The sequence below is a fragment of the Staurois parvus genome, unplaced genomic scaffold (assembly GCF_062004578.1).
Source record: "Staurois parvus isolate SC_StPar_1 unplaced genomic scaffold, SC_StPar_1.0 ptg000780l, whole genome shotgun sequence".
NCBI classification, from domain to species: Eukaryota; Metazoa; Chordata; class Amphibia; order Anura; family Ranidae; genus Staurois; species Staurois parvus.
This window is the reverse complement of record NW_028318576.1, coordinates 393,990-408,290: the sequence shown is the minus strand read 5'-3', so window position 1 is coordinate 408,290 and position 14,301 is coordinate 393,990. Positions and strand designations below refer to the sequence as shown.

Here is a 14,301-nt window from a genome sequence, read left to right as displayed (position 1 = left end):
CCTGGCTGGCGATTCCTGTCCGGGACTCGGTGATCATTGACAAAGCTGACGGGAGTAAACAACACAGGTCTCTCTCCTGTCAGCATGGACATGCTGCTTTGCATCTCTCTGCACAGCAGAGAGTTACAAAGCAGCATGTTTCCCAAGTAAAACCGCACACAGCACACAATGTAAAACACACACAGCACACTGTTGACTCTTTGATCGCCCCAGATGTTAACCCCTTCCTGTCCAGTGTCAATAGTACAGTGTCAGTGCTTTTTATTAGCACTTATCACTGTATTAGTGTCACAGGGGATGTCAGTGGCAGTTAGTCAGTTTCCACCCAGTGTCACAATGCCCGCCGCACTCCTGCTATAAGTCGCTGATCACAGCCATTACTAGTATAAAAAAAAATTAAAAAAAATATTCCAGTACATATACCGCCATTTGTAGACGCTATAACTTTCACGTAAACCAATTAATATAGATTTATTGAGATTTCTTTTTAGCAAAGACCTAGCAAAATAGCATTTTGGCCTAAATATATGAAAAAAAAATATTTTTAAATTATTTTTTTTATTTTTTTATTGGATACGTTTAATAGCAAAAAGTCAAAAAAAAATTTTTTCAAACTTGACGGTCTTTTTTTGTTTAAAGCAAAAAAAATAAAAATGCAGAGGCAACCAAATACCGCCGAAAGAAATTTGTGGGGAAAAAGTGTACAGTATTGGATGACTCCGTAATTGTCAGTTATAGTAACACAGTGCCGTAGCTCAATAAATGGTGCTATTTAGGAAGGGGGGTAAATCCTCTAGAAGGCAAGTGGTTAAATGTTTATTTTAAAAGTTTTTTTAAAAATAATTTTGTTTGGGGTGGGGCCGCCAGGAATGCACAATTTCCATTTTTCATAGAGAACCTGAACTGTTCCTAAAAAGGAAGCAGAGCGCAGTGGAATAGTATTATGTCCTTGTTTTGACTTGACTATGTCTTGCTCTACACTATTTGTCTGTCTGGAGGCAGCCATCTTGGTAGAGGTAAGACTCATATCAAAGCTGCCCCCCTCCCCACCCCTCAAAAAGCAGCAAGAAAGGTGCAGAAAGCACAAGTCCGCAGAATGATCAGGGAGATGCTTGAACTGCTGGTCCATTGGAGCAATGGATGATCCCACACTAAGACCCTCAGGAAATATATTGCTAATTTAAAGGAGGAATTCAAGACAAAGGCTAAACCTTTCAGAGTTCTGGTTAGGCACATTTAACATTTCTATATGTTCCCTGTAACATAGGAAATCTCTATTTTTCTGTTATGTTTTCTTTAATATATCTTGTCTGTCAAAAAATATATTTTTCCCTAACTGACTTTGGGGATTGGTGGTGTTTTGCAAATTCTTTATGTATGGTATAGTTTACAGTGACTTGAAAAAGTAATCATACCCCTTGAAATTTTCCACATGTTACAGGCAAAAATTTTGGGATTTTATGTGATAGACCAACACAAAGTGGCACATAATTGTGAAATGGAAGGAAAATGATAAATGGTTTTCAAAATTGTTTACAAATATCTGAAAAAGTGTGGCGTACATTTGTATTCAGCCCCCTGAATCAATACTTTGTAGAACCACCTTTTGCTGCAATTACAGCTGCAAGTCTATTTGGGGATGTCTCTACCAGCTTTGCACATCTAGAGAGTGAAATTCTTGCCCATTCATATTTGCAAAATACCTCAAGCTCTGTCTGATTAGATGGAGAGCATCTGTGAACAGCAATTTTCAAGTCTTGCCACAGATTCTCAATTTAATTTAGGTCTGGACTTTGACTGGGCCATTTGAACATATGAATATGCTTTGATCTAAACCATTCCATTGTAGCTCTGGCTGTACGTTTAGAGTTGTTTTCCTGCTGGAAGGTGAACCTCCACCCCAGTCTCAAGTCTTTTGCAGACTCTAACAGGTTTTCTTCTAAGATTGTCCTGTATTTGGCTCCATCCATCTATTGAACAATTCTGACCAGCTTCCCTGTCCCTGCTGAAGAAAAACATCTCCACAACATGATGCTGCCACTACCATGTTTCACAGTGGGGATGGTGTTTTCAGGGTGATGTGCAGTGTTAGTTTTCCGCTACACATAGTGTTTTGCTTTTAGGCCAAAAAGTTAAATTTTGGTTTCATCTGACTAGATCACCTTCTTCCATATGTTTTGCTGTGTCCCCCACATGGCTTCTCACAAACTGCAAATGGGACTCCTTATGGCTTTCTTTAAACAATGGCTTTCTTCTTGCCAATTTTCCATAAAGGCCAGATTTGTGGAGTGCACGGCTAATCGTTGTCCTTTGGACAGATTCTCCAACCTGAGCTGTGGATCTCTGCAGCTCCTCTAGAGCTACCATGGGCCTCTTGGCTGCTTCTCTGATTAATGCTCTCCTTGCCCAGCCTGTCAGTTTAGGTGGACGGCCTGGTCTTGGTAGGTTTGCATACTCTTTCCATTTCGGATGATGGATTGAACAGTGCTCCGTGAGATGTTCAAAACTTGGGATATGTTTTATAACCTAACCCTGCTTTAAACTTCTGCAGAACTTTATCCCTGGCCTATCTGGTGTGTTCCTAGGCCTTCATGATGCTGTTTGTTCACTGATATTCTCTAACAAACCTCTGAGGGCTTCACAGAACAGCTGTATTTATACTGAGATTAAATTACACACAGGTGAACTCTATTTATTAATTAATTGACTTCTGAAGGCAATTAGTTCCACTAGATTTTAGTTTGGGGTATCAGAGTGAAGGGGGCTGAATACAAATGCACGGCACACTTTTCATATATTTATTTGTAAAAAATTTTGAAAACTATTTCTCATTTTCACAATTATGTTCCACTTTGTGTTTATCTATCACATAAAATCCCACTAAAATACATTTACGGTTTTGGTTGTAACATGACAAAATGTGGAAAATTTCAAGGGGTATGAATACTTTTTCAAGGCACTGTATGTTTTGTTTTATTCAGAAAACCACATTATCAGAGTTGTATTATATTGTTGAGCATTATTTTGCAGTACGTATTCAGTACTGCTGATCCTGACCTCTTGTGTACTAAATTGTTCCTGTCATCTCTTCTTCTCCGCAAGAAATAAATTATTCTACCGGGACATGATTTTATTTTTCTTTGATACTCACCATTTGTAATTTTTATGTATTTATCTGTTGCTCCCTGGCACCTTGGTGATACATATATTGGATGTAATTTGTAAGCAATGTTGTAACTTCATAAATCATGTTACAGTGTTTGAGAACTGTGAAAGTTGGCAGAAAAAAATACACTTTATTGCCACCTATGCAAAATGTAGATGAAAACAAATCCAGTTTTTGCAGAATGGAAAGTGCGTCCCTATGAAGGTGCTGAATGTGCAGAGGACACTCATTTTCAGGTTTGCATGTGAAGTCATCCCCTTGAAACCAACTAAAAGAAACTCAAAGCAATAAACAGAACTCAGTTGCAAGTGTATAGAGCAAAAAGAAAACATTAACCAGTTGCCCTCCCCTATAGCAGAAATACTGCTGCGCAAAATTTGCATTTCCAGGTAGGGGGCATGTACGCTTGTGCCGCCCTACCTGTGCTGCCATTGGCGGCTACAGCTGTCGATCATCGGGTCCCGGCTGGAGATTCCCTGCCGGCACCTGGCGATCACCGAGAAACAATGACAGGGGAGAGACCTGTGTGTAAAGAACACAGGTCTCTCTCCTGCCAGCAGTAACATGCTGCTATGTATTTCTCAAAAAATTTCCAGTATATATACTGCCATTTGTAGACGCTATAACTTTTATGGAAATCAATTAATTTACACGTATTTGGATTTTTTTTCAAATTTTTTGTTTGTATCGCAAAAAATAAAAAACGCACAGGTCAATACCACCGAGAGAATGCTCTATTTGTGGGGAAAAAAGGACACAAATTTCATCTATGTACAGCGTTGCATGACCACATAATTGTCAGTTAAAGTAACATAGCACCGTATCGCAAACAATGGCCTGGTCAGGAAGGTGGGTAAATCCTCTGGAGGGAAAGTGGTTAAAATGTGTATAAAGCCAATACATCTATTGCTTTTTTTGCAGTCTGTGTCCTCTTTAAAAAGGAACAATCTCTCAATGGCCTATTCACACAGACACAGCCACCAATTTAACACGGGTGTGTTTACTCAAACGCAAACAGTGTGAGTACAGGGACTTGAAACCGCATCCACGCGGTTGTCAAAACAAGACCCTCACATGGGTGTCTACTTAAATGTAACTGTGCGAATGAGACCTATATGTCCTGAACCACATTTACCATAACTAAATGTAGATGAGAAACTACAATTCTGAGTTTACACCACAACAGGAAACATAGAGAGGAAATCTTTCAATATGGACACTAGTTCACATGACTACTGTACAAGAGGAGATATCCTACACATTGGAGAGATTTATATTCACTTCATGTTGTCTCTACAGAAGAGTAAGTGAAATCTCCCCAATGAGATACAGATGAAAAAAAAGAAAGAGGTTTTCACCATTCCCTAACCTATTTAAATTGATAAAACAATAAATGCATAAATAATATTTTGACTTTAGTTATACTTTGAAGCCGAACTCCAAGAAGTCGAAAAACTGCAGCCCCACTGTAGTGGTAACATGCAATGCTGTTCATTACTGCAGACTGGTTTGCAATGATGAATTTTAGTACTCCTGCAAATTCATTATTATGATTTTTATACTCGTTAAATACTGAAGTTGCTATTTGCATGTTAGAGTGCCCAAAGCTTTGGGGTTTTAAAAAATCTCTATAAGGAATGTGATCATAAATTCAAATGCCTTTAGGAGTATTCTATACTTAACTTTCTTTGATTTGCTATATAAGTAAATACATCCAAGAAGATGGCTTACCCATACCATAGCCTCCTGATAGCTGTATGTGCAATTAGCATTAGCTATACAATTCCAAAAACATAGAAGGAAAACAGGAGCGCTTGAATGCAATCCCTGTGAAAAGCTATACTTTACTTGACCAGAGTGAAAGGTGTACAAAGGTGCACATTTCAGAATGACTTATCCTTGTTCGTACAATACAGTACAGTTGTCTGTGCTATGTTTCTATCTCAGCTTGCCTTTTTCTGTTCTTCATTGCAAAGAATAAGAACAGGTCAGTCCAAAACAAGTACTTTTTTAGGACTTTGAACAGCTTTTTATCTGGATCATTCTGAAGTGCTGGCTCATCTATTCGTTATAGTGAACATTTGTTCACTTTAAGTCAGCACAAATGTCTTACCTGAAAAAAAGACTGAACACTGGTACATATAATTTGACACTATTTGTTAACTATCTAAATCTGAAATTTCTGTTTAATCCTGTTAAAAAAAAGTTAAAAGTCATGCTTTACTATTAGCTTTCTTTTTTACGTTATCTGATAAGAAATGTTCAAATCTAATTTGTTGCAGTTGGGCAAAGATCACTGGTCCAAGTATGTGACCAATTAAATTTTTTTAAAATAATTATTTTGTTTTTAGTTTTAAATGTATTGAACTCAAATGTGGGATCTGAATGGTTGTGGCACCTCTTTGGTCTGTTTGCATAGCCTTTTCATATTATTATAGGTTATCTATACACAAGGCTGAGCAGTGCTCAGACTTGCTTCCATGGACAAGCACACAGTCTAATCCTCCCCACACACCTCACCTCTGGTCAAAACACATCCCTCCCCAGCCACCTCATCCCCTTTGGCTACAGCACATTGCTCTCTAGCCAACCCTAACAGCTCACAGTGAAACCTTTTCCAGTCACCTTGCTTCCGGTCAAAGAGCACCCCTCATTGACCTCCTCATTCCCGGTCATTGCACATCCATCGCAGCCCATCTAACCCCTCACTCACAGTGCAGCCCTTCCCTACATCTCAAATCAACCCTTTCCCCACCCTGTGGTCAATGTGCACCCTGACTTTGTCAACTCACCCCCCTCTGGTCACAGTACATTCCTTCTTGCAACTAGCATTAACTCTTTGTTCACAATCTGTCATGTACCGCCTGGCGGTATCTCTAGCAACCCACAGGACAGAATTCCACAGGGTGCGGGGTCTAAGTCCCAGTCTGCTTATTCACCAGGGCCCCTGATGGTGGGGATGGACTTGGAGCAGACTGTGACCAGGTCGCAGCCCCTGAGTGCACCCACCTGTGGTAGAGGGAACCGCCAGAGGTATGTACTGGGAGAGAGCCTGATGTGAAGAGGCAGATATACCTGGGCAGCAGTGACCGGATCCGTGCAGGATGGATGGATGGCAGGGTAGTGTAGCGTAGTCAGACGGGCCGGGTTGGTCACAGCGGAGACAGAACAGTACAGAGCAGCAAACAGAGAGTAGTCAGGTCACACGCCAGGTTCAGCAACAGGAGGTGAGATAATCAGGGGTATGCAGGAGAGTAGTCAAACGAGCCAGGGATCAGAGCAGGCGAAGGTCAGCAGAGGTCAGGATCAAGCAGGGTCGGCAACAAGGTCAATCAGCAGGCAAAACGAGCAGGAACAGATAATAAGACCATACGGCAATGTGAGTATGTGCAGGGCTGGCTTAAATAGTGCACCCTGCACTGTCATTGGTGCCAAGCGCGCAATTGCGAGTGCGCATGCGCGGCCACCGCTGTTGCCGCGGCTGCCTAGGTCCTAGCGCCCGCCGGTTAAAGTGTATCGGCATTCTGCGCATGCGCAGACCCGTGCGCTGCCGCGATCCCTGACACATTCCCTTCTCCTTCTCTTCCATTCCATTGCTGAAAACAATGTTTTGGTCCTTAAAGTGTGTGTATAGCCAAAACTTTTTTTATGTTTTGGATAGAGTAGGGAAGGATTAGAAACTCTGCCAAGTTTTTATGGTTACTGCCTTCCTGCTGAGGGAGGTTCGTCCTCTCTAATTGTCTTGGTGACCATTTTCATGGGGGAAGAATGTTCTCTTACTTCCTGTTTCATCTCTGGAATATAAAGTAATGGGAAATCACCTCAGTGGGCACACACAGCAAAAAATAATCTGGCTAGGGTTTTAGCCATTCCTCATTTCATCCATAGTTTAAGAATAAAAAAGTTTTCGGCACACATAGACTTAAAAGTGTCCTTTCTGTTTCCTCTGTCCCCCACCACCTGCACAACACACTCCACACTGACAATCAGTTCCACACCACAAAGCTTATCTAGTTTGGAATGAACACACTTTTGATAGTATTTCATTAAATGTAATATTTTATTTTTAAATATATATTTCTTTTGCAGGCAGCAGTTGAAGAACGCCTTAAACATCTTCATGAAGCACACCAAGATTTCGGACCCTCCTCTCAACACTTTCTGTCTAGTAAGTCTGAAAAGTAATCATTCAGTACTTCATCTATGTTTTGAAAGCTTTGCATTACTGATGGATGCTTTACTTGGTGGCAAACTGAAATAATTATAAATGAGTAAGCTGCACCAATCCTTTATTTTAAATATGCCTTCTGCTTTGCTTAAAGATCTGTCCAATCTGTTCGGACAATCATGGCAGGATTCTCATTTAACCTTGTATAGGTCACCTTGTTTTTTTTATTGAACTCTACATGTCATAGCTGCATGGCCTCGGCCTCTTTGTGCTTGCTGAGCTACGTATATACAGTTGTGCTCAAAAGTTTACATACCCTGGCAGAAATTGTGAAATTTTGGCATTGATATTGAAAATATGACTGATCATGCCAAAAAAATGCTCTTTTATTGAAGGATGATGATCATATGAACCCATTTATTATCAAATAGTTGTTTGGCTCCTTTTTAAATCATAATGATAACAGAAATCACCCAAATGGCCTGGATCAAAAGTTTACATACCCTGGAATGTTTGGCCTTGGTACAGTCACACAAGGTGACACACACGGGTTAAATTGCCAATTAGAGGTTAATGTCCCACATCTGTGGCTTTTTAAATTGCAATTAGTGTCAGTGAATAAATAGTCAATAAGTTTGTTAGCTCTTATGTGGAAGCACTGACTAGGCTAGATACTGAGCATGGGGATCAGAAAAGAACTGTCAAAAGTCCTGCGTAACAAGGTAATGGAACTTAATAAACATGGAAAAGGACATAAAAAGATGTCCAAAGTCTTGAATATGCCAGTCAGTACTGTTAAATCACCTATTAAGAAGTGGAAAGTTCGGGGATCTCTTGATACCAAGCCAAGGTCAGGTAGACCAAGAAAGATTGCAGCCACAACTGCCAGAAGAATTGTTCGGGATACAAAGGGAAACCCATAGGTAATCACAAGAAAAATACAGGCTGCTCTGGAAAAAGACAGTGTAGTTGTTTTGAAGAAGTACAATACGGTGATACTTGAACAAATATTGAGCTGTTTGGTCGAGGTGCCAGAAAGAAGCCTTTACTACATCAATGACACAAAAAGGCCCGGTTAGGCATGTCTAGGTGTTGTCAGGCATATTGTAACTGGGATTTTTTTGTGGCATTGGTGCAGTAAAAGCTTCTTTCTGGCACCTTGACCAAACAGCTAATTTTTGTTCAAGTATCACCATATTGTACTCCTTAAAAACAACCACACCATCTTTTTCCAGAGCAGCCTGTTTTTCTTTTGAGGTTGCCTGTGGGTTTTTCTTTGAATCCCAGACAATTCTTCTGTCAGTTATGGTTGCAATCTTTCTTGGTGTACCTGACCTTAGCTTGGTATCAAGAGATCCCCGAACTTTCCACTTCTTAATAGGTGATTTAACAGTACTGATTGGCATATTCAAGGCTTTGGACATCTTTGTATGTCCTTTTCCATCTTTATAAAGTTCCATTACCTTGTTGCGCAGGACTTTTGACAGCTCTTTTCTGCTCCACATGGCTCAGTATCTAGCCTAGTCAGTGCTTCCACATAAGAGCTAACCAACTCATTGACTATTTATACACTGACACTAACTGCAATTTAAAAAGCAACAGATGTGGAACATTAACCTCTAATTGGCATTTTAGCCCATGTGTGTCACCTTGTGTGTCTGTACCAATGCCAAACATTCCAGGGTATGTAAACTTTTGATCATGGCCATTTGGGTGATTTCTGTTATCATTGTGATTTAAAAAGGAGCCAAACAACTATTTGATAATAAATGGCTTCATATGATCATTATCTTTCAATAAAAGAGCATTTTTTGGCATGCTCAGTCATATTTTCAATATCAATGCCAAAATTTCACAATTTCTGCCAGGGTATGTAAACTTTTGAGCACAACTGTAACTATAACATACCAAACTCATTATTCTGCTAAATACTGGTCTCTAGTATTTCATAAGCCAGTATATCAGTGCAACCTTTTTTGGTCGAATACGTTTTTATTGTTTTTTAAAAAAAAAGAATAGCAGTTTTACAGCAATTGTCAGACTTGGTACATGGTACCAAAGACAGTAGAACATAGTAGAACAAAGGGAGAGAAATAGTAAAGGGAGGGTGGTAGAAGAGGAAAAATGTGTGGCGGAAGAACAACAGACAGTTGTTGGTTTTGTACAGTAAAACCAAGCCTTCAAATTTAGTTAACTTTACCAAAAACCTAGCAAGAGTAATAACCCATGATGAGAGCTTGGGCAGTAAAGTACCATCTTTAAATCAGCTGTTTAAAACAGTCTGATCCTCTAAACACAATAAACATGACCAGGTTGACATATAATGGGGCAGTTTATTTCAAAATTCAGCTGGGCTTTCCATGCAGAATATCTCATTAGGATTAATGTCCATTCTCCCAGTGAGGGGGGAATAGTTAACTTCCAGTGTCTGAAAAGGTGACCCTTGCCACCATGAGACAGGGATGTAGTATACCTTCTCTATGCAACTTAGAGGCCCTTGCAAGATGGAAAGAGTGCCATTTGGGGAATGTCCTTTATTGGAGATCTACACAAAATTGTAGGGTTAAAATATTTTGTACCACAATGGTTAGATTATGGCTCAACTCCACCAAACATACAAGTAATTACTTAGTTCCTTTGTCACTTCTAGCACAAATAATAAGAAGTAGGAACATTTTCCTGTACATCTTCTGGATTGTGTACCATGGAGAAATAATCGTATAAATCTTTACTTAGATATAAAAGTGCATTAAGAGTTTCTGGCAAAGGGTTCAACAAATTCCCAGTCTTCAATGGGAAATGTTTGTCCTTAAAGGAATACCTGTCTAGTTAGAAATGGACATTTCATCTGGGGCGGTCCCCTCTCTCAACATCCTGCACAAAAGGAAGGTAACATGTACAGGTCTAGTGTTCTTGATAAGAATTAAGTCTACTGTGGTAAGTTTTTACATGGCTGAAGAGTGTGTTTTTAATGGAGTGGTTAAACTGTGCCCAAGACAGCCATTGGAGATTTGCCCAATGTATGGGGTAACCTGTTTTCTTCTTTCCCTGTATTTTGTGTTTGAGTTATGATTAATGTGTTAAAGGTTTTTACTACTTTGTAGACTTACCAGAATAGGTTTTCCGACTCCCCATATGTACTTATTGTAAAATATTGACAGGTTGTGGTCTGAGGGATGGATCTGTTCATGGCATAGCCATGAGCTCTAAAGGAGAGTTATCTTTTTTAATTGACAATTGTTTAATCTAGATGGTTTGTGGAACCAGTCAACAATGTGGTGTATGAGAGCTGTGTGGTAGTGTTTCAAAGTCAGGCCAACCTATACCTCCCTTTTTAGTTTGAGTTAGGGTTTGACTTATTCTGGGTTTACTATTGCCCCAAATGTATTTGGTAATGATGGACCTCAGTATGGCAAAAAAAGATTCAAACAATAGTAATAGGAATTGCATAAAAAAACTACAGTAATCAAGTCAGCATGTCCATTTTATATACTTGTTTATTTAAGATATTTTCTCTGATTTACAAAAGTAGAAGAGCAAGACAAACATAACATGAAGTTTGAAATACATGGTAAACAAAGATGGACCAAAACCCCACTTGTCAACATAAGAAAAGCAAGGGAAAAATACAGGAGGGTAGGAATATGGGAATCAGTGCTATAGGTATCCATGTGAGGCAGAAAACTGTGTGCCTAAAACTGGTAGTGCTGCAAGAAGAAAAGCTCTTTTGCAAGTCTTGGTGTAGAGAAAATGTTTAAAATTTTCACATTGGAACTACAATTCAACAGTTGTTGCAGAAAGGGCAATGGGTGCAAAGGGATAGGATAGGTATGATTGGAAAGAGGGAAAAGTACGGAATAGAAAGAAAACAAGAAGAAGATGTCAGGATGGAAAGTGTTCTATATAGCAAGTTTTATTAATATTACACAGTAATATCTTGCTTAGTGAGGTTCCAAGGTTTCTGTACAATATATAGTAGAGTTCTAGGTTGTTGTGTATTTTTGGCTGACAAACGCTCCAATTGATCATACTTTCCTAGTACAATAAAAAAGATTTGAAGAAGAGGATTGTTTCCAGTGTAATGCTGTCAGGCATTTTTCTTTAGTCACAATATGGGCAGTTTGCTGGTTTTCCTTGGGTATCACATTAAGATAGGAAACACTTTAGAGATAAGGTAAGGGGTCTGAAAGTAATGATTTTGGAATTTCATGTTTTTACAGTATGCCAGAATGATGCAATTTTAGAACATGTTCAAAAGAGGTGAAATAGAGTACCTGCCTCTTCGTTACAGCTCTAGCAGAAGTTAGAATTAGAGGAGTAGATTGAGTGGAGTGTAATACCAATAAAATATAGTTTTATAGGAATTTTCTCTATATAGGAAATAGATGGAACTTTTAATAGTCTTGTTCCAAATAGTTTGCGACGGTGTAAAGAAGACTTTACAGCCCAAATCTGTTTCGCATTTGAGCATGTAATAATGCTTCAGGAATGGGTTATTTGGAATAGCCACTAAAGTTTTGTATGTCAGAGATTATCCTTTTCCTATATGGTCCGCTTTTGCAAGCTAATTTTTAAAATGTAAGTGATAAGAACTGTTGAGTTTGTGAGAGAGTTTGAGTGTAGTGTCAAATTAACTTTTGTGAATAAACAGGTTTGGTGGGGATAGAGTATTTGTCTTGGATTTCATAGACGAAAAGCAATCTATTATTTTTTTCATCCACCTAGTTTGAAGAGGGAATCCTGACTCCAGGGCCGAGTCACAAAGTATGTAAGGCTGTCAGGAATATCTAGATTGAAAAGGAAAATAGGTAGTTCCTGAATTATGGGTAGAAAGTGGAACTTTGTCCTAATTTCACCTCCAGATATTTTCTGTAAAAGCCATTGGTGGGAGATGTTCGATGTCAGGGACATTTAGGGAGGAATGCATAATAATAAAGAGTACAAAGTGTGATTTAAAAGTGTAATGTGGACCACAGATATTTAAAGCCTGAGTTTAGACAACTTTTAGCTGAAATCCTCCTCCATCAGCACCCCCCTACACACGCAAACACACACACATCCCTGCCACCCTAATCTTCCAGGTAATAGAACTAGGGGGCTTACCCCTCCCTTTCTGCCCAGTTCCTTAATTTATAGAAACTCTAACTACGGCTTCTATGAATGAAGCTTGATCTATGAATGGAGGATGGGTGGACTATTGAAAGGTCTGCCCCCTGTGGAAAGGGCAGGCATTGTTGGACACTCTTGATGAGTGAACCAGATGATTATAGCAATGGGAGGGAGGGGGGGGGTTGATGGAGAAGGATTTTAGTTGACTGCAAACAAAAGCACAAGTGATGCATCCTACTGACTGTATGTAATGTCCCTTGTGCTGATTTTTTTTTCAAGTTTATTTAAACATAGGCTTCAAGAGAGTTAGTTGCCCACATGTATGGGTAGTAAGATCTTAATTGAAGAATCACATGTTGGGGCATGGTAATCAGTCGAGCTTCTGTCGTAGAGGTTTTGACTTTAAGCCTGATAAAGGTCTATAAATATTTAATTCTTGTAGGTTAGGGAGGGTTGTTGTTGGGTTTACCATGGTGATTAAAATATCTTCAGCAAAGACAATACCAAGGGGTTGTTTTTTTTTACCTGTTTATTGTTGAGGATGTTTCTGATATGGGAAGCTAAGGGTTTAATTTAAATTGCAAAAATGAGTGGGGTAAAAGGATTAGCATGGTGTGTGCCATTGAAAAGGCAGAATTTTAAAGTGTTGTTGTATGCAATCTCCATACAACGGATGGGGGTATGTCACTTTTTAAGACACTGATCTGTCCAAACCAAGATAGAAGTGTATCTCTAGAGGACAAGGTCTTTGGAAATGTTTTTATAAACAGCCTAATATAATTGACAGAGCCTTTTCAAACTAGAATTAGATTTAGGTTCCCAATTATATTATGTGATCCATTGTCCTTAAAAAGGAGAGTTTTCTAAAGCAGTATTTGTGTATTTTTTTATATGTTTCTTACCTCTGATTAAAGTGGTTGTGAAGGCTCAAGGTTTTTTACCTTTATGCATTCTATGCATGAAGGTAAAAACCCTTTTGTGTGTAGCAGTGCCCCCATCCCCCTCAATACCTACCTGAGCTCCATCGTATGCCAGTGATGTGCATGCAAGCCTCAGCTGTCCCAGGTCTCTGCCTCCTCATTGGCTGAGACAGCAAATGGGAGCCATTGGCTCCCGCTGCTGTCAATCATAGCCAGTCAGCCAATGAGGAGAGAGAGGAGGGGCAAGCCACAGCTCCATGTGTGAATAGACACACAGAGCTGCTTGCTATGGGGGACCTGACAGAAAGGAGGGGCCAGGAGTGCCGGCAGGGGACCCGAGAAGAGGAAGATCCAAGCTGCACTGCACAACACCACAGCCACAGGAGGTAAGTATGACATATTTGCTATTTTACAAAAAAAATGAATCTTTAGCATCACTTTAATAGTTTTTGCCTTCAATGTCTAAAGGGCTGGCTAGGGCATATGTGTAGCGTTTATACTGATGAGATCCAGTATGTACAGTACTCCAGTACCAGTATGTACAGTACCCTTGTTAGAGCATCTCATGTTTCTTGGCAAAAAACCCCACTAATTTTGATATTGCAGCCAGGTTTCCCCAAATACTTTGAAGAATACAGATTATCTCAGGTGGAAATAAAATAGTTTTTCATCAGCAAAAACAAAGGCTTTAGATGGAGAGATATATTTTAAAATGTTTGCACTTTGCAGTATTTTTGGAAATGAACTTAATGTTTTCATGAGAAAATGAGCAAACATCAAAGGTAAATTCAGCTTAGTGAAGTGACTACAGAGTGCCTAGGGTTTCAGACTGAATGGGTCCAAGAGCAACATTATCTCCAGTAGTGGCACGCATTTTAGCCCTTTTTTCTAATTATTATGTTATCCTTCCAACAAGATGGATAATGTAGGTTTATGCT

General features: G+C 39.4%; 1 protein-coding gene across 9 annotated transcripts in view; it reads left to right on the top strand.

The window, feature by feature from the left end:
* Positions 1–14,301, top strand: part of UTRN (utrophin) — a 943,118-nt gene that overhangs the window by 754,200 nt on the left and 174,617 nt on the right. For all 9 annotated transcript variants that reach the window (XM_089654601.1, XM_089654598.1, XM_089654599.1 and 6 more), the window contains one exon: positions 7,256–7,334. In XM_089654601.1, coding sequence (XP_089510727.1) covers positions 7,256–7,334 — 79 coding nt within the window. The remainder of the gene's footprint in view (positions 1–7,255; positions 7,335–14,301) is intronic.